This window comes from Chlamydomonas reinhardtii, chromosome 10 (assembly GCF_000002595.2).
Source record: "Chlamydomonas reinhardtii strain CC-503 cw92 mt+ chromosome 10, whole genome shotgun sequence".
NCBI lineage: Eukaryota > Viridiplantae > Chlorophyta > Chlorophyceae > Chlamydomonadales > Chlamydomonadaceae > Chlamydomonas > Chlamydomonas reinhardtii.
In genome coordinates this window covers 2,808-22,241 of record NC_057013.1, presented here as the reverse complement: position 1 = coordinate 22,241, position 19,434 = coordinate 2,808, and the positions used below count along the sequence as shown (strand labels likewise).

The 19,434-nt window shown below is 58.1% G+C and overlaps 5 protein-coding genes across 5 annotated transcripts; 4 read left to right on the top strand and 1 right to left on the bottom strand.

Annotated features, from left to right (window-relative positions):
• Positions 1 to 66: 66 nt before the first annotated feature.
• Positions 67 to 832, top strand: CHLRE_10g417576v5 (uncharacterized protein). Its single transcript, XM_043066405.1, has one exon. The coding sequence runs from the start codon at positions 160 to 162 to the stop codon at positions 376 to 378; it is 219 nt and encodes a 72-aa protein (XP_042919802.1). The 5' UTR covers positions 67 to 159; the 3' UTR covers positions 379 to 832.
• Positions 833 to 1,912: 1,080 nt separating this feature from the next.
• CHLRE_10g417550v5 (uncharacterized protein) lies at positions 1,913 to 4,716 on the bottom strand. Its single transcript, XM_001702755.2, has 7 exons — positions 4,294 to 4,716; positions 3,743 to 3,842; positions 3,376 to 3,588; positions 3,112 to 3,140; positions 2,918 to 2,989; positions 2,759 to 2,791; positions 1,913 to 2,523 (listed from the first exon to the last, which is right to left on the bottom strand). Exons 1-7 carry the CDS (start codon positions 4,654 to 4,656, stop codon positions 2,422 to 2,424), a joined length of 912 nt encoding a protein of 303 aa, XP_001702807.1. The 5' UTR covers positions 4,657 to 4,716; the 3' UTR covers positions 1,913 to 2,421.
• A 127-nt stretch (positions 4,717 to 4,843) lies between these two features.
• Positions 4,844 to 8,602, top strand: CHLRE_10g417500v5 (uncharacterized protein). Its single transcript, XM_001702591.2, has 12 exons — positions 4,844 to 5,017; positions 5,095 to 5,150; positions 5,439 to 5,584; positions 5,737 to 5,873; positions 6,268 to 6,431; positions 6,626 to 6,659; positions 6,842 to 6,904; positions 7,044 to 7,107; positions 7,246 to 7,286; positions 7,438 to 7,491; positions 7,627 to 7,704; positions 7,811 to 8,602. The coding sequence occupies exons 1-12, from the start codon at positions 4,955 to 4,957 to the stop codon at positions 7,880 to 7,882; spliced, it is 972 nt and encodes a 323-aa protein (XP_001702643.2). The 5' UTR covers positions 4,844 to 4,954; the 3' UTR covers positions 7,883 to 8,602.
• A 1,994-nt stretch (positions 8,603 to 10,596) lies between these two features.
• On the top strand, positions 10,597 to 13,592 carry CHLRE_10g417450v5 (uncharacterized protein). Its single transcript, XM_043066404.1, has 3 exons — positions 10,597 to 10,983; positions 11,878 to 12,255; positions 12,372 to 13,592. Exons 1-3 carry the CDS (start codon positions 10,981 to 10,983, stop codon positions 12,948 to 12,950), a joined length of 960 nt encoding a protein of 319 aa, XP_042919801.1. The 5' UTR covers positions 10,597 to 10,980; the 3' UTR covers positions 12,951 to 13,592.
• Positions 13,593 to 17,216: 3,624 nt separating this feature from the next.
• On the top strand, positions 17,217 to 18,928 carry CHLRE_10g417426v5 (uncharacterized protein). The gene is made up of 2 exons (XM_043066403.1): positions 17,217 to 17,518; positions 17,603 to 18,928. Exons 1-2 carry the CDS (start codon positions 17,246 to 17,248, stop codon positions 17,627 to 17,629), a joined length of 300 nt encoding a protein of 99 aa, XP_042919800.1. The 5' UTR covers positions 17,217 to 17,245; the 3' UTR covers positions 17,630 to 18,928.
• Positions 18,929 to 19,434: the final 506 nt, after the last annotated feature.

The following is a 19,434-nucleotide window of genomic DNA, read 5'->3' as shown; positions in this document are numbered from 1 at the left end:
CTGCTACGCCAGCGGCCTGGCTACATAGGGCAAGGAGAAGTTGCAGGAAAGCCTTTGAATGTCATTGACGGCACGTGAGCGGGCAACAATCCGTACTGTCATTGGGGTACAACACGGAGAGTTATTGGGCTGAGCCCCCCGAGCGAAGCGCTGGTGGAGATGCTGCTGGGGCACAAGCGACCTACATCGCTGCAGACTGCCGGCGGCGGGGGCAGCTTTGGCGGCGGCAGCGGTGGCGACGGCAGCGGTGGCGGCGGCGGCGGCTGCGGCAGCAGCGGGGGCGCGTGCGCGCATCCTGGTAGCAGAGGGGGCGGGAAAGGCCACGTGGAGGAGGAGAGCGCAGCGCCGCCCAAGAAGCGGCGCAAGCGCGCAGCCTGAGGAGCCGGCTGGTGTCTAGGTAGCGGTCCGCGGTGGGGCTGGCAGGGCATGCGTAGCGGCATGACAAGTAGTGCGGCTGTTGACAACTGTGCTGCGTCTGGCTGCGGTTGGCTCTGCTGTGGCATCGCGATTGCTAGGCACCTGTTTTGGCTATGTGCCTGTGGAAACCGACCCCGGCTATGTCCGGGTGATGAGTTGATCGGCCTCAGACTGTGGAGGGGCTCCGCCCCTTTAACGTGACCGGGGAACAATGCTTCTAAGACTAACGGACAATGGTGGCTTGACGCGGTTGTATGTCTTGGCTAGCGCAGGGGGGGAGGTAGAATCTCCTGAAACGGACCCCATGCCTCAAATGGATAGAGCTCAACAAGAAATCTAGAATTGTTTGGCCTGTGCTACGGCTACAAGGGTGCGAAGGGGAAAGTTTGAAGTTGGCAACTCTTCCTTTGTGGAATTCGCGTGACAGGGCTGCTTTCCTTGCGACCTCGCGAAAGTCAAGATGTCCATGGACTCGCGAGGTCGCTTCTCGCTCCAGCCGAGTTTTCCCTGCCGCCTATTTCCGCTTTGAAAATTTAAAATGGGTTCCTGGGTGCAAACTTATTGCCCCCTAAAATTGTCGGCCGGTCGGTCGGGGGTCCCACGAGGTTTTGCACAGGTTCGTGCCAACCTTTTGGGCTGAGCCCCCCCAGCGCAGCGTTCCAGGGGGGGGGGGCGAAGCCCCCCAGGAACACCCCTGTCCGTGGCTGCGTGCGTGCGTGCGGCGTGCGTGCGTGCGTCGGCAAAACATAGCATACTGGCGCAAACCGCGTGGAGTGGCGACGTTCGATTCACCCGCGGAGTGCCCAGCAACATCATCGCCTGCATCTTCATTGGCTACAAGATGCCCGACCCGCCCTCGCCGGAGCCTCCACTGGTGCCGTTGCCCCCACCCCCTAGCCCGGAGCCCAGCCCTAGCCCCAGCCCTAGCCCAGTGCCGGCACCTGAGGCAAGCCCCAACCCGAGCCCCAGCCCGAGCCCTATCACCATTCCCAGCCCCAGCCCCAGCCCTTTGCCCGCCCCATTACCCATGCCAAGCCCCAGCCCTGCCCCAGTGCCTAGCCCCCGGCCCGACCCAAGCCCTAGTGATGGTAAGTGGTAGGCTGCACGATGTGCTGTAGTTATCGCCACCAGCACTTTCTAAACTATCACCTCTTCTGTTGTGCAGACTCGCCTCGAAACTACAAATGCAAAGACGATGTGGGTCTGTGGAAGGGCGACCTGATCGACAGGCTGAAACTGCGCCCGCCACTGAATGACGTGGACGCCGCGGCACGCTGCCGTTCCTGTATATCGCATATGTATGTTATGAATAGCTGTTATCCAGGGGTGGCACCCCTGCTGTTATCGGCCCTGGGCCCTGGGGTGACCTGCCCGCTCGCTGAGCTCCCCCAGCTCCCCCATGCAGCCACATGCCCCGACAATGTGCACGAAGAGCTGCGTAAAGCCCCCATAGAGGCATCCTAACCGCTGCTATTGCTGAAAAGTAGGCACGGCAATGATACATCTTTGAGGAAATGGCTGGTCGAGGGAAAGAGTGGTGGCCCCCAGGGCCTCGAAGTTTGACCCAGGCAACATACAAGAACAAATATTTTAGTTCGGGTTTAGCTCACTCCAGCGCACTGCAGCTTGACTGTGCCGGCACGTACAGCCAGGTTCGGATCCTGCCATGCATGTCAGGCCACGAGTCGCTTCGCTCCCTGCCTCAGCATCCATCTCCAATACTCCAAAGACCTGATATCCCCCTTCAACACTTTCCAAGCCTTTCCCATGTGGTCCTTCGGTGCCAGCTCGCTGCTTTCAACTTGGACCTCCTCTCTCATTTCTCTCCACGCACCTCACAAACCTTCCCCCGCACCTCTTGCCCTATCTGTCCCATCGCGCCTTATCTATGTGGCCCACCTTTCCTTAAGCAAGATGTCAGGCTTCTGGAGCCTTCTAGTCCTGCTGCCAGTATACAGCTTCCCACCCCAGGAGAACCAACGCACTTACGCAACCTGCTGTTGCTCACTCATACTCGTCATCTGGGTCGGGGCCTGTCGCCATCGCTGTGTTTTGGTGTGCCTGGCGGAACGCATTGTCGTCCCTTTCGTGCCAGGCGCGTGCCACCTGCGGTCACACCACCACAGCCAAACACACTTGCTGGTTAATATTGGCTCCATCCGAGTGTCGGATATATAGTGGCACTTTGGGGAGTCTCCTGCACACGTGATACGTAAGGTCCCTCAACCCCTTCACGTGTACACGGCCATCCTGCATAGGATTTACACACGCGAGGTCGCATGCATGTACTTGTGTTGTCCTCTTCCTGCTCCCTAGCACCCCGTTCACGCCACATCCCCACCTGCTGCCGGTAAACACTTGTTAATGTCGCAACCTGGCGAAGCGTGAAAAGATTTTGCACGGCCGCAATTGTGCCTGAACTCTTTGGCCAACAAGGTGGAGGATTCGCATACAGGCTCAGCTAACAGAACACGGCAGGCATGTACAGCTCTGGACCTACCACGCCAGCTGCTGTGGCTTGCGAGTCTTGCGCCGGTGGCATCTCTGCACCCGCCTCTGCCAGTGCTAGCAGCTGCAGCAGGCAACAATTACAGCAAGCGCGCTTGTGGTGCAAAACGCTTGGTGTACGTGACTGGAATGTGGTGGAAGCGAGCTGTAAGACGTCAGCATATAATCCTCGTCGTCTGCCCTTACCTTGACCTCGAGTGCTGTCCTGTCCACACCTGCAGATCAGTGCTTGGGGTTTGTACCATCCACACACCGCTGCTGATTGAACGGCGCAGTATTTGCATCTTTCCCTAGTTCTAACCTCGGCCACTGCGCAGCGTTGTTGACCAAAACTGGCGGCAAGCCCAAGCCCACATACCTCACCAGCGCCCCCACACGCTTGCTACCCCTTTCCACCTGCTGTCCAGCACACACCCGTGCACAACTTATACACTGCTCCCAGCCCCTCACCTGCCACGTCCAGCAGAGAGCGCAGCAGTCCCAGATCTGAATCCCTGGGAGGCTGCTCCGAACCGGACGTCGAGCCCCTGGAGTTGGCCGCCATGCCACTGCCGTCCACTTGCTCCGTGCTTGCCACCTCTGCCCCGGCCTGCACTGCCTGCTGCTCGCCACCTGCCCCCATGAGCACCAGTAGCAGGTGGTAGGTGCCCACGCTGCTAGAGCCTGGTGGAGGCGGGGGATGACATGCAAGACAAACGCACAGGGTGCGTCAGTGGTGTAAGCCCTTCAAGTGCACGGCTACCGGTATTCTGCACCTTCACAAGGCTGTTCCCCCACAAACATACCCCATCACGCGCAGGCACGGGTAGGAACGCACCCATAGCCTCTGCGCCCGCCTCCGCCAGCGACAGTACCCGCCGTGCTGCGGGCGAGAACTCAACATCTGAGGGACGCAGCCAGCCGCTGCCCTGGAGTTTCTGCAGACAGCAACACAAACGCGGAACGCTGATGCGATCAGCCTTCCTAGGAGGCCCGCCAAGCCCCGCAAAAATATTGCGGAGCGGCGCAACCAATTTTAAAAACCCCAAACTCGACAAGCGCTTTCGCCTGGCGTGCTATGACCTACAGTGAACAGGCCCCGAGGCGCGCACGGGAGGCATGTGCATGCCGAGCGTGTGGCGTGCCCGAGGATGAATTGCACGTTTTTCTGGAATGCCCAGCTTATGAGGCAATACGTTCCAATTGTGAAGGTAGTCTTGAACTATCGCAGCACTCTATGCGTGCTTGCTTTGAGAGCAAGGACCCTGGAGAAACTGCTGGGTATCTCAGCGCACGTAGCTAGGAGTCCCACGCGTATCCATCGGCCCCCCCGGCTTGCAAGGATACCTCCCATGATTACGGGACACTGTAACTGTAACTGTAACTCACCGCAGCAGTGGATCCAGACTGCTCGTTCAGCCACTCCCGCACGGAATCGCAGTCCCCACCCCCGAGTTCTGCTTCCAGCACGGCGGCGGCGCCCTTGCCATTGCCAAGCCTAGAACCAGCCAGCACTCCTAGCAGGAGCTGGTCCGGCCCAGCAAAGAGTAAGCTCTGAAGGACGGCCTGCTCGCGGGCTGCACGCAATGACGCACTCGTCTGGGTGCTGAGCGGAAGGCGGGGCTGCGGCGTGCCCGTGCGCGCCACGACTGTCAACGCTCTTTTTCGATGTAATTTCGCCCCTGAAGCTCTAAGCAGTGTAACTTGCTGTAGCCGTGAGCAGCCATTATGCGGTGCGTTTGCGAGGAGCATGTGCGTTCCAGTGCAACTAGCCCTAAATTGCAAATGCAGTCTGTCTTGGGACCTCTTTATATGCAACTAATACGAATTATGTTTGTAATAAGCTTACAATTGATTGCAACAGGCGTCCCAATCCCGCATGCCGACATGTTTCAATGAGGCGTTCAGCTCAATGTGCAGCCACAATAAACACAGAACTGTTAGAAACTTTTCTTGATCGTATTGGCTGATAGCGCCCACATTGCGTAAGCGGAAGAAAATGCGTTGCTTGCGCAGTTCCGGCTTTGCGAGCGCCCCTCGTCCGTGCCGCATGATCACGGGGAATGCACGATCTCGGGCGTTGACATTGTGTCCGCAATCCCTGCTCAAAGTGGTAAGACAGGGCGGCGCGTCCCCCGGTTCTGGAACCTTCACGACCGTGTTCCTTGGCCCCTGACACATTGCACGCAGACCGCGGACGCGCTGCCGGCGGGGCGCTCAGTAAGCTGGTCGCAAACCGCAGACGAGTGAGTGCCGGCGCTTGAAACGGGTACACCTTAGGGAGCGCTGGGCATAGAGCGTTGCCTGAGGGCATACAACTTCACGGTTGGGAGAAGGCCATGGTAAGAACTAGACAGGGGCAGTACGCTGGGCATGGCGTTTGTCAAGCACCTCTAAGGTTGAAGCCGCCGACAAGACCATGTTTGGGCCTGGGGAGGTGTGGGCCCTTGCACGCCAGTGCCTATGCACACGTGTAGGCGGCGATGCGCGTGTGGGGTCATGGGACTAAACGCCTTCCCTGTTGTGCACCACAGGGTGTCGCTGACAGTGCCAGTGAGCGAGGGCGTTAAGGGGCGAGACGTGAAGCTAGAGGTGCATCCCAAGCGCCTGCGCCTGTCTGTGGGCGGCAAGGCGGTGCTGGAGGGTGGGCTGGAGGACGCGGGCGAGGTGGCGGTTGATGGTGAGCACCGCAGTGTTTGGGAAGTGATGGGCCCTCGTACGCCCTTTACGACTAGGATACCACATGGCGGGGCGCTTGCAATTTCTACTGCGCCTGCTACTTGTCTTCCTGAGTCCCTGTATCACCACCGGCTTGCTACGGCATGCGCCCAGACTGCTTCTGGACCATGGAGACGGACTCTGCCGGCGACCGCTATGTGGCTGTGACGCTGTCCAAGCGCACCATGGGCTATATGAGTTGGGAGGCGCTGCTGGAGAGCGACCGCCCGGACACCTCAGTCACATCCAGGGTGGGTAGCAGCTAGTGGTGGAGAGGAGGTTGGGGAAAGAACAGATGGGCGGGAGGGGAGGCTCCGGCTCTTGCTGAGGTTTCAGAACAAGTTAGTTTCCAGCATCATTGAGCCTCAAACCTTGTCCTTTCAGTCGATTGGAAGGTTGGTGAGGGAGGCCACAGGTCTGCTGGGCTTGGGGTGCAGTGATATGTGATACAAGGTGGGAGAGTGAGGAAGGGCTGTATCCAACATTTGATGCCTGATTTGGTTGCTGTGTACACAGTGAACACATTAAATACTTACACGGGAACGAGGACATGTGGCTGAGCAGGCGTTGTCCAGCCATGTGAGTGTGTGTGTGTGTGTACTCTCTCTACATCTAAACGCCAAACTCCTTCATCCCTGCCTGCAGGTAGCGCTCAAGGTGAGCATTGGTGGCGAGCCGGCCGGTGCGGTGGTGTGCGGGCTGTACGGCAACACCGTGCCCAAGACTGTGGAGAACTTCCGGGCGCTGGCCACTGGCGAGAAGGGCAAGTCGGAGGTCAGTGGCGTGGAGCTCAGCTTCAAGGGCAGCAAGTAAGTCCAGCCAACCGCAGCTGCGGAAATGTTGGGGCCTGATACCAGGGCAGCCAGTTTGGGACTTTGGGGCATTCGGGTTGAGATGGCATCATGCGCGTCCTTCTATCGTCTTGGTACGGTACTTCACTGTTACTGCACTCTAATTTATTGTCTGCAACTGATCATTCATTTATTTTTGGTGGTGCATGCAGGTTCCACCGCATCATTCCGGGCTTCATGATCCAGGTGTGCAGGTGGAGGCATGGTTAGAACGGAATATGCCTGCATCCTATTGGATGTGACGGTGTGCACACGCTCATGCGGATGTTATGTCTTGCCACAGATATCGCATACACATATGGTTGCCCCCTACCCCGGGGTTGTCACCCGATTCCAGTGCACTCAGTGTGTGAACATGGCCTCGACAGGGTGGCGACTTCACGCACGGTGATGGCACTGGTGGCGAGTCCATTTACGGCGAGCGCTTCGAGGTATGTGGGCGCCAGAACCCAGGGATTTCAGGGGGCATGTAGCACTGATCCACGGCAGTGCTCCAAGCGTGCAGGGAGGTGCTGCACTCCCTTACCTGATCACCTTTTGTCAGCCACCGGACGCGGTTTGCTGCTGCAGGATGAGAACTTCAAGCTGCGGCATGACACTGCCGGGCTCCTGGCTATGGCCAATGCTGGACCAGGTAGATGGGCACTCTTGGCGGGTGGATGCTTCCCGGTACACTTTATAGTCCTTGTGATTCTCTTCTTTTTGCTACGTTGGCCACAGGGGACTGGTTACACACTTTGCAATATGTCTCTAAGCATTTGTTTATCTGCAGGAACAAACGGGAGCCAGTTCTACATCACACTGGGGCCACAGGTGGGAGTTTAAGGCTTGAGTAGCTATGACATTGCCAAGAGGAGGTGCGGCCCAAGTTGCACAGGCTCTGTCTTGAACATCTTGATTACATAGTCAATCTTGAGTGCTTGTCTTCGCATGTATGTGTGCACTTGTTGTCCATCGCCTGCAGCCGCATCTGGATGGCAAGCACGTTGTGTTTGGGATAGTGGAGGCGGGCATGGAGGTAAGCAGCCGCCTAAAGGGTGCTTTCGCGTCCATGCAGTTGAACAGGCCTTCGTTGTCTATTACTGCAGCCAGGGTTCCTGGTTTCTTTTGGCAGCCGCGCTTTAGAACCTCATGCATTCCACCCACCTTTCAGGTTGTTCGCGCGATGGAGAGCGAGGGCAGCTCAAGTGGCAGCGTCGAGCGGCCTGTGGTGATCGAGGAATGCAGCGAGGTGCGTGTCAAAGGGCCAGCAAGGCATGTGTGAACTATAGTCAGTTTGTATCGCCAGGTAGATGACCATGTTTTCCATTTCGTATCCTTGACCTCCCTGCCTGCAGCTGCCGCTGGGAGTGGACGCGCTGGAAGCAGTGGCGGAGGCAAACAAGATGCTGCGCCTGGCCAAGGCGTAGTGGCACAGCAGATTTCGGTGGCTCTGTTGTCTAGGTGAAGGTGTTGGTCAACTAGCTTAATAAAGGTGTACTGGTCCTGGAACTGCCCGTGGCCTCACGTGCCGTGGCCTGCTCCCTTTGACCTCCTCCCAGTTGCCGTTTGGCTTGATCGCCATCTTACGGTCATGCTTGGCGCTGAGTTTGTTGAAGCGACTGACCACTCTAACTTACCGCTGCCAGCAGCACGGCAAGCGGAATCCAAGGGTTCCTGGAATCCTGTATGACTTACAGATAGTATTGACTACTAATAGTAGGCAGCACTGCGTTATGATGTGAGTTTGTGGGACGGGAGGGATGTGACACAGCACCCCGGCCTGCGCAGCACCGCAGGAGCCCCACGCACGGTATTTTATCCATTGTGCGCGGGAAAGTGTGGCATTGGCCAGGTACACATGAGACGAGAGAGGAGCGGAGAGCCAGCACGCTACTACCCGACGGATATATCTTATCCACCTTCAGGGCCAGTTCAGGTTCATGACTGGAGGCATGGGAACATGAGCGGCTGATAACGGACTCGAATGCATTCCCCTCAGACTGCAAGCAAGCTGGCATACACGTTGGCAAATGCATTGGAAGGGTCTAAGCGCATAAGGGACTAAGGGTCCGCATTGCCGAACATGCACCAGTGTAGGGCGTGCAACGACAGCCCCCTACAGCTTAGCCCAAACTCCAATCATCTTGAGAATGTCGCGCCCTATGATAGGACAATGAACGTTTCGTGTGCCTGACGGCTCTAGCCGCTCTCAGACGCGACCTATATCCTCTCTCTGATCACCCGTACTCTGGCCTCCCATGCAGTACACCGTGTCGGGCCAACCAACCTCGGGCACGTTCCCCTCTTCCCACACGCCAAAACCACACCCAAATCACTCAGTCACACGATATGCACGGTCACACGCCAGGTCACGACAAGAAAGTCATTAACGAAGATCACTCGCACACACTTCCGCTCTGTGCAATGGGTGCGGACCACCATGGTCGTGAAAGCAGTTGCAATGGGGACAGGAATAAACACAATCCGCATTAGATATCTGTGCAGGAAAGCTGTTGGAGTCGGTTTGCATGGGCTTGGGACGCCAGGCCTGTTAGGGGCAGGCACAGAAAATGCGATGGGACAGAGGGGAAGGGGCAGGCACAGTGAATGGCCACACAACTGTGTGTGCCATGAGGAACAAAGCAACTGCTGCCGTGCATGCGTCTGTGCCCCCTGCAAACCCCCCTCAGAACCCCTTAGCTCTCGGGCCCTAAATTTCTTACATCCATGTATCAAAACATGTCGACGACAAGCGTCTTGGGGCAAGAATGTCGAAATTTTGTGCAACAGCCGAACCATGCGTGCCAAGCCCGCCTTAAATGTTTCGCGGCCCTGGGTCCCGCGCCCAAGCCCGGTTAGCTGTTTGTGGTGCTTGTAAGGGATTTGGAATGAGGTACCACGGACTCATGTGTGGAGTGGCGTAGACAGGACGTGGCGGTGCCTTGACACGGCGTTGGCATACCCCTATGCCCTTCCCGCTGGGCTTGCAAGGGTGCTGTTCATGTCGCCGGTACCCATTGTCACATCTCTTGCTCTATAAGGGGCTCAGCCCATTTTTCACGTTCACCCCTGCAACTCCCGGCTGGCACCGGCATGTCCCTGGCCAGCTCCCCAGGCGTCTCCCGACATGCCTATATGCCGCTCCCCAAATTATGCACATGATCTGAATCCAAGGTATGCGGTATGCACGCATCATTGTGCTGCACCCATTGCGCCACGCGCTGCAGGACAGAAGCGCTATGAACAAAACCTAGCGCGAACCAGTGCAAAATCTCCTGGTAACCCAAACTGACTGACTTACCGCCAATTTTGAGAGGCCATAACTTTGCACCCCTGAAACCCATGTTCGGTTGTGCAAGCGGTTTCGTGATTTCCTCATGAACCTCTATCTGTTTGAAGCAGGGAGTCTGTTTCGAATGATTCTACCTCCTCCTCCTCCTGGCTCTTTTACATTGGGGTCGGTTTAGTTTGGGCTGGTATCTACACCCCCCCCCCCACCCCCTGGTTCAGGATGCATGATTTGGGCTGAGCCCCCCAAGTGCAGCGATTTGGAGTCCTGGCATGTTTGAAGCCTTGAAGCACCAACGTGACATGGGCGCAGCCCAGTTTTCCCTTCAGAGGGAGAGCGTGCAGGTGTGAAGCGGAGGGGGCAAGCAAGGCCGTGTGGAGGAGGAGAGCACGGCGCCGCCCAAGAAGCGGCAAGCACGGCGCCGCCCAAGAAGCGGCACCGGCAAGGCCGGTCGGTGTCTGGTTAGGGTCTTTGCTGGCGAGCATAGCACCGCACAGCATGTGGTAGGCCGCAGCAGTGAGGAGTGTTGTGGCCAGAGCATTTCCTGCTTATTGGTTGTCCTTTGCTGGCTGCGCTTGTGCTTGACAGCGAGATGTGGTTGGATGCATGGCGGGCCATGCCTGTACAAACCAACCCCGGCTATGTCCGGATATGAGGTAGACGCTCGCGGCCTCAGACTAGAGACATGGCATGGGCGCAGCCCACTTTTCCCTTGTCTGTACATGGCGTGAGCAAGGCAGCCCTTCCGGTTATCCAGCTGCCACTAGCGGACCGCCAAGCGATCCATGGGCGTGCCCCGCAAGCATCATCTTATTGAACAATGTCCCAGTACACGTATTGCACACTGATTCATAATGCGTGTAGGCAATACGTAAGAAACTGTGTTGGGAAAGCCGGAAATAAACTGGGGGCACACACGGCACGTCCGACCGACTGACCACGGCACCCAACAAACTTTTGACCGACCTCGGCACCCAACGAACTTGTGACGCACAGCATGTGCTCTACCTCTTCTTCTTCGGCTATCTTTCGCATTCTCTCTGTGGCTGAGTCAGCGATGTAGTTCGCGAATAAAATCAATCTTTCCTATGGAAAGTCGGGGTTGGTGGAGTCAAGTTGGGCCCTGGTAGCATGTGATGGCTTGGCGTCTTCGGGTGCTGGGACTGTCCCCTCTGTAACATCCGCATTCACACAAAAAGCTTCAAGTTTTAAGTCCTCGGGAGCGTGGAGGAGAACATGGTGGGCATTGTTCCGAGCGCGGGGCCTGGTCGTTGCGCCTGGACCGGGACTCGTGCCGGGACTCCCGTGGTCGCCGTCGCGCGCTGCTGTAACGCCACAGTCTGCCATCCTGCCTGTCCCGCCCCCCACGCCTGTCCCCACCACTGACGCGGCCACTGCGGCCGTGAGCATGCCTAGCTTCGGTGCCGCCATGGAGTGGGGAGCGAGAGGCCAGCTCTCGCCAGCCCATGGCGAAGCATGCACACACGCACCACCAGCCGATGTCTGACACGTTTTGAGACGCTGCAACCGCCGCCCGCCACGTCCCCTAACCCCGTTTAGTCGCCGCGCCACCGCTAACTCGCCCGCTTCTCTTGGTTATGTTATACTTAGTGGGCGGGCTTTAGCACGCGTGATACCTAGCTTGTCTGCTGCACGCCGCCCCACTTGTCACCTTTGCCATTTGCTTGCCTATGGCACTTCCTCGCTGCCGCCCTATGCCCATGCTTCCACTACTGCCTGTAAGTGAGCTTGACTACACCCAGCGGGCCGGTATCACGGAATCCGGCGTGCTGGGCAAACGTTGTTTAGCGTGCCCAGGGTGCGGAGCATGGACGCATACAGGTGCATCACGAGGTCAGGCAGAATGGTCGCCCATGGGGTTCCAGGCTTATCGCGGGTAAGTATGACTACCTGGGTCGCAACGCAAAGCTTGGTAAATTGGTAGGTATTGGTAAGTAACTCCGTCGCGTCATTGGGCGGGCTTTCGTTTCGTTTTGTAACACACACACACACACACACACACACACACACACACACACACACACACACACACACACACACACACACACACACACACAAACACACACACACACACACCGCCGGCGCCGTGGGCCCACGCTCGCCGCGCTGCAGGGCCTTGTCGGTGACATCCCGCCATCATGGTGGAGTGCAGCGCAGGCTCACGCCGCACAGCTGGCGAGCCCTGGCCCAGCGCCTGTCCCGGCGCCGTCCACCAGTGAGGTCGTCCGCACCACCATCATGCCGCGCATGGGCTGGAAGCTCTCTGGCTCTGAGATCCTCAAAGTCCCCCTAGCGAAGCTGTCCGTCCGCATGGCCACATCCATACAGCTGGACGATGTGGCCACGCGGCGGGCGGACCTACACGAGGATTACGAGCGCGCGGCACAGGGCCTGCCGCCGCGCGCTGTGGTGCGGCGGGAGGACCTGCCAGCAGCTGCGGCTGCAACGCTTGGCGCCATTAGGGACACCCTGGCGCGCCTTTGGCAGAAGGTACGCTGGGAACGGCGGCACTTTGAGACGCTGTGGCGGTTGGCCATCGACGCAGTGCCGCTGCCGGGAAACTCGCATATGCCGTTGGCTCGCCGTGGCCATGCGGCTGTGGGCAGCACGGCCATGGGGGCGCCGCGGCGGAGGCACACGCCGCCGCCGCGCCCTCGCCACGGCAGCACCACTTCTGGGATTGCGCGGTGGCGAAGGCCGTGGTGGCGCAGATCAACGCGCACAACCCCGGTCCGTCTCCCATCAGCCAAGCCCAGCTGTGGCTGGTCCAGGCGCCGCCGGGTTTTCAGCAGTGTGTTTGGGACGTGGTGGTGATGGCGGCGCTGGCCGCCACAGAACATGGCCGGGTGCGGCTGCGCGGGATGACGCGCGCCGCAGCGGCCCTGGGAATTCAGACGGCGGCGGCAGCAGCTCCCGAGGCTGCGGTGGCAGGTGCAGCGGAGGCGGAACCCGATCTTGACGAGATCCCGCCCACACAGCTGACGCCGCCGCAGCCAGGCGTCAACCCCGTCGAGCTTGCGTGCGCTCGCGCCGTCGCGGACTTCTGGTCGCGGCTGATGCAGTTCGCGCAGCTCGGCGTGCCCCACAAGGGCTGGGATGGTGTTGACGCCACTCACCCCATCCTGGCGGTGGTAAACGGTGAAATGCTGTGCGCGATGCCGCAAGCTATGGAGCTGGAGGCTTGAAAGGGATCAGCCCTTAGGAGAAGCGCGTGAGCACTAACATGAGCCACTGAAGCAGTGGCATACGAGAGGGTCAGCGGGGGAGCTTAGTGGGCAGGCGAAGGGTTTTTTGTTTTACGCCCGTGGGAGCAGGGCAAGGTTTGTGGGGTTTTATGCCTGAGAGGGTGTGTTGGGTGCTGCAACACCCCGGGCCTTACGGCCTGGACCGGCCTAGTGGCCAGACGCGTTTGTGGCTGCCCTTAGGCATAGTCTGCCCTGGCGTCGAGAGCTGGTTAGGTTGCGGTTGAGGTCGTGCAGGCTGCGGGGTCGCAGGACTCAGCCCCACAGCCACTGTGGTCGTGCTATCGCGTGCTGTCGTGTGCTGCGTGCTGCGTGTTTTGTTATGTTTGCTGTTTTTTTGTTTTCTGCCCGCCTGGTCTTAAGATGTAGCTCGCCCGCTGGGTCTGAGGTTGTTACACCGGTAGTAATTCCGCAAGGGTTACTGGCGCGGTGAAGGGTCGGAGTGCGTTACCCTGTGGACTCCAGAGCTGTTTGCGCTCTGCCGGGGAAACGCCAGGTCACGGCAGCCCTCGATTGAGAGCCCTGTCGTTGGTTATACCAGATACACGATTCACGTGATCTGGCAGAATAACCGTGGAAACCGTAGTCACACACACACACACACACACACACACACACACACACACACACACACACACACACACACACACACACACACACACACACACACACACACACACACACACACACACACACACACACAGGGTCGGAGTGCGTTACCCTGTGGACTCCAGCAGAGCTGTTTGCGCTCTGCCGGGGAAACGCCAGGTCACGGCAGCCCTCGATTGAGAGCCCTGTCGTTGGTTATACCAGATACACGATTCACGTGATCTGGCAGAATAACCGTGGAAACCGTAGTCACACACACACACACACACACACACACACACACACACACACACACACACACACACACACACACACACACACACACACACACACACACACACACACACACACACACACAGGGTCGGAGTGCGTTACACTGTGGACTCCTGCAGAGCTGTTTGCGCTCTGCCGGGGAAACGCCAGGTCACGGCAGCCCTCGATTGAGAGCCCTGTCGTTGGTTATACCAGATACACGATTCACGTGATCTGGCAGAATAACCGTGGAAACCGTAGTCACACACACACACACACACACACACACACACACACACACACACACACACACACACACACACACACACACACACACACACACACACACACACACACACACACACACACACACACACACACACAACCCACCCACCCACACCACACTCACACCCACACACCATGGTCGGCGCCGTCTGGGCGGGCTTTGCTTTGTGGTTTTTCCAACACACCATGGTTCCACCCCAGTTTTTGGCCCGTCCACCCCCGTTTTGGCCCAGCGTATTTTGCCAACGTACTAGCAGTGTGGACCAGCATATTGTGTCACATACTTGAGCGTATAATATTGGAAAATATCCGTATTGCCTATTATTACAAACGTGTTTGGGGGGAGAGGGAAGCATCCTGGGTAACCCTGGCCCGCCAACCTGATCGCACGTCAATATGTGTGCCTGCCCGCCACGGTGTCCGACTCTGCAGGCTTATCTAGCACTGCAAGTCCCAGCTTGCCAGAGCCGAGTTGGCTTTGCGAGGTACTGACCAGTGATAGGAAAGGCCGAGCCTGACTGCCACCCAGCAGAAGCTGCTGATGGCGCTGCTTCCGCCCATTGGTGCAACTAACACCGCTGCTGCTGCTGTTGCTGCTCCTAGCGCTGGGGCTGAGGCTGCTGCTGTCGATCCCGCTGCTGCCCCAAGCAGTGCGCCTATCTTAATGTCTCCAGACATTAATTGGCCATTTTGACCGTTTCCTAGACATTCCTCCGGGGGGCTAATGTCTGGGGTGAGACTTTGTTGGCCCAGGTTTGGGGCGGGTTTTGTCCGAATTCCTATGGAGAAGCCCCCAAACCGCCATGTGCCCAGACAAAAGACGGCGGCCACCCGGCCGTTTTTGTCTGGAGCTAGACATTATTCCCAAAACAAGATATGACCCCTGGCCCCAAGGCGTGATGGCACATCTAACCATATCTCCCCTGTATCTAACCAAGCAAATGCCACTAATGCTGCTATCAGTGGCATCCCCGGGGCACGGTGGGACTGCTAGTCGCCTGCAGTGCCATGGTAGGCACTGCCGTAGCGACGGGCAGCAGCATGTAAGAACCCAGTGGTTGCCATGCATGACTAGCATTTGTGCGGGTTTGGAGGAATGCTATTTCCACCACCACCGCTACCACAGCCAGGGCCGCAGCTGGTGCTGCCAATGTTGCCGCTGGTGGCCTTATCGGCCAGCTTGCAAGCACTGCAACCACAGTTGTGGAGGTACCTTTTCCTAAGCTATGAAATCGCTTAGCTGCGGATACCATGGTAGGTAGCAGCACCTCTATGCTGTAGGCTACGAGGGGAATAAGGAAGCAGTGCTCTGAAGGACTGCATGGCTGGCCGGCCACTGCCTTGTGGCGCCACTTTACCTACCACATTGCCTCCACATGGATAAGTGAATGTACTCAATCCACAAGTTGCAAACTTGGACTATCTCTTGCTGCCCCCCTCATTTCCCTATGCTCCCTACCCCGCTCCAAATCCCAGCGACCCGGCCCCGAGCTCACCTTTCCTGGCACCACTATGAAGATGCTGGACAGGACCTCATGCTCCCGCTGCTGGTGGCTGCACGTTGTAGCCATGGCATGAAACCCATGGTCATCTGTATTGGGGTGCAGGGAGGTGAATGCAAGTTGGGGTAGGGGGAAGCAGCGAGGGGGAAGCAGTAGAAAACATGTGTTCCCTCCCTCCCTCCTGTGCAGCAGCTCGCAGCACAGCTTGCGGCCCCGCCCACCAGGGAGCAGGTGTGGTTGTTTGAGGCCCCGACTGACGTGCAACAAGCAGTGTGGGATGTAGTGGCTATGGCGGCGTTAGCGGCTATGGAGAGGGGGCGGTGCGCGCTGTACGCCGCAAGGCGCCGTGGCCTAGCCAACGCTGCCACAGCACCACTGCCGCAACAACCTCTAGAGGGCCAGCTACCGCAGCAGCAGCCACAGCAACAGCCGCAGCAGCAGCAGCAGCAACAACAGGCTCAAATACAGACGGACACCCATCAAGCGATTGACACGGCATTGATCGACTTATGGTTTCGCTTAAAAAACATTCACAGCACTGGGAGTGCCGCGGAAGGGCTGGGATCAGGTGGGCACGCAGCATCCCTTCATGAGAGTAGTAAACGGCCAGTTGCGCTGTCACACAGGTATGAACGCGGAACAACCCGCTTAGACCATCACGGACAGTGACGAGGACTAAGCACGGTTCCACAGGTACAAGAAGGTCGGCTAGAGAGGGTCAGGCTTTCTGTTTCATTTTTTATGTTTGTGGTTGGGGCTGGGGGGCTTCGCCAGGGCCAGCGATGCAGGGTGTGGTTTCCGCCATAGAGCGGCCCCTGCGGGTCCTTTTGAGGGGGCTTGGTTAGCTTGCTTTATGCGCCCTAAGCGCCTTGCTTTCCCTCTGTTGTGGCCAGGGGTGTTGTTTGGTGGGCTTTTGTGGCGGGGTGGCCTTGTGTGTGTTTCTGGCCTTGGCGGGCGGTGTTTTTCCTGGCGTGTGTTTTGGTCTGGTGCAGTCCCCGTGCAGTGCAGGAACGGCTCCAGGCTGGGTTGGGCCCACCCCGCCCTCGGAGTCGGCAGTGGTTCGGCTGATCATGCCTTGCCTTGGCTGGAGGATACCTGGCATGCAGCAACCCCTGGCGCTGGAGAAACTGTCTGTACGTGTTGCTATCGTCACGCACTGGGAGACGTGGGTGTAGCCCGCAGTCAACTGCACACGGCATATGCAGCTGAGGCGCGCGAGACACCACCAGCAGCCCCCCCACAACGCTGGATTCCCCCCTTCGACTGGCTCTGGCGGATATGCTGGGAGAATGCCCACAAGGAGACAGCTTGGGGGGTGTCAATCAACGGCATTGGCATTGCCGGTAACACGCATCTCACACATGCACCGGTCCGGTGCATGGTCCGGTGCCGTGTGGATGCGGTGTGACGCCAACCCACAGCCCCAGGCTACACGCGTTTTGGCAGTGCGCAGTAGCTCAGGCGGTTGTGCAGCAGCTCGCAGCGCAGCTTGCGGCCCCGCCCACCAGGGAGCAGGTGTGGTTGTTTGAGGCCCCGACTGGCGTGCAACAAGCAGTGTGGGATGTAGTGGCTAGTGCGGCGTTAGCGGCTATGGAGAGGGGGCGGTGCGCGCTGTACGCCGCAAGGCGCCGTGGCCTAGCCAACGCTGCCACAGCACCACTGCCGCAACAACCTCTACAGCAGGGCCAGTTACCGCAACAGCAGCCGCAGCAGCAGCCGCAGCAGCAGCTGCAGCAGCAGCAGCAACAACAGGCTCAAATACAGACGGACACCCAACAAGCGATTGACACGGCAGTGATCGACTTGTGGGGTCGCTTAAAAACATTCACAGCACTGGGAGTGCCGCGGAAGGGCTGGGATCAAGTGGGTGCGCAGCATCCCTTCCTGAGAGTAGTAAACGGCCAGTTGCGCTGTCACACAGGTATGAACGCGGGACAACCCGCTCAGACCATCACGGACAGTGACGAGGACTAAGCACGGTTCCACAGGTACAAGAAGGTCGGCTAGAGAGGGTCAGGCTTTCTGTTTCATTTTTTATGTTTGTGGTTGGGGGGCTTTCGCCAAGGCCAGCGATGCAGGGTGTGGTTTCCGCCAGAGAGCGGCCCCTGCTGGTCCTTTTGAGGGGGCTTGGTTAGCTTGCTTTATGCGCGTTAAGGGGGGTTTCACATGTGACAACCCGGTTTCGGTGAATCCACCTGGCTTCGGCGAAGCCAGGGGCGAATCCGATTCACATGCGGCTGCCTCGAATCCACCTTGGTTGGGCGCCAATCCAGCTCTGGAAGGGCCGAATTATGTCTCCGCATACAATCCCAGCGCTCCCATACTCTTATTTTACACGCATAGTGAGTTCCCGATGCGTGACTCGCCCGCAACCGCGACATGCCGAGTCCACCTCGCTCCATACACCGCCCCCGAACATTCTGTATGGCACATATAGTGCTTTGAAGCGTTTTTGTTGCATAGTTGCTGCGACCACGGTGTAATCCTCGTGCAGGAGCTAGGAAAGCCCAACATGTCGAAACATGCGAGGCGTGCGCGCTCATGGAGGATGCTTTAGCCCCGCTCCCACCTACAATATAATAGTATGAAGATCATAACCATTTTGATGGAGGCTGTCGCAACTATAAGCGCACTCTGCTCCACGGCACACAGCAATGCTCGTCGCCGCGAGGGTTTCGGCGTCCAAGTGGTTGATATCACATGATTGGAGTAAGAAAATAGTATAGAAAATTTCAGACGTCTCGAAACTAAGTATGTGTGTTGGGCGAATCCGGGCTGCGGACCCGGATTCGCGAGCTGGCTTCGGGGGTGGTTTCGACCTGGTTTCGGGGGTGGTTTCGACCTGGTTTCGACCTGGTTTCGACCCGAAGCTAGCTTCGCATGTCACATGTGAAACCCCCCTAAGCGCCTTGCTTTCCCTCTGTTGTGGCCAGGGGTGTTGTTTGTGGCGGGGCGGCCTTGTGTGTGTTTCTGGCCTTGGCGGGCGGTGTTTTCCTGGCATGTGTTTTGGTCTGGTGTGTACGTGTGGTGTGGTGTGAAGGAGGCAGTTGTGTCTGCCCCTCTGAGGCTCCGCCCTAGTGCTTTCTTTTGGTGGAGAAGGCGTGAGCCTTGTGTCTCCGTGTCTCTTTTGTCTTGACCAGGACTGGGGCCTTATCCCCTGCTGTGTCGGGCGTGCCTAGGGGTGAGCGTGTGGAACTCGCTCACCCAACACTAGGGCTTGTCAGCCCTAGTCATCAGTGGCTTCGCCACTACCAAGTGTAATTATTCTCTCCCTCCCTCCCTCCCTCCCTCCCTCCCTCCCTCCCTCCCTCCCTCCCTCCCTCCCTCCCTCCCTCCCTCCCTCCCTCCCTCCCTCCCTCCCTCCCTCCCTCCCTCCCTCCCTCCCTCCCTCCCTCCCTCCCTCCCTCCCTCACTCGCGCTTACCAGCTCGGGAAGGGGAACTCAGTGAGCAGTATGCACCAGCTTCCGCCTGTGCTGCAGCTTGCAGTGCCCTTGTTGCCCACAATCCTGTCGAGTATAACGAAGATCTGTTACTTGGATAAATGCTGACGATTGGCAGGAAATGAAAAGCGGCGACTGAGAAAGGCCAAGCTCGGCTGAGACAATTTTATGCTCGTTTTGTCAATTTGACAGCTGCATAGTCACAACAGCCGCATATAAAGAACGAATGATTGACGATAAGAGCGATAGAAAAGAACTTAGAATGCTGATCAGTTGACCCCGCGCGACCGAGTCAACATGGCCGTGAGCTCGCTGCTAAGCATGCCTTACCATGATCG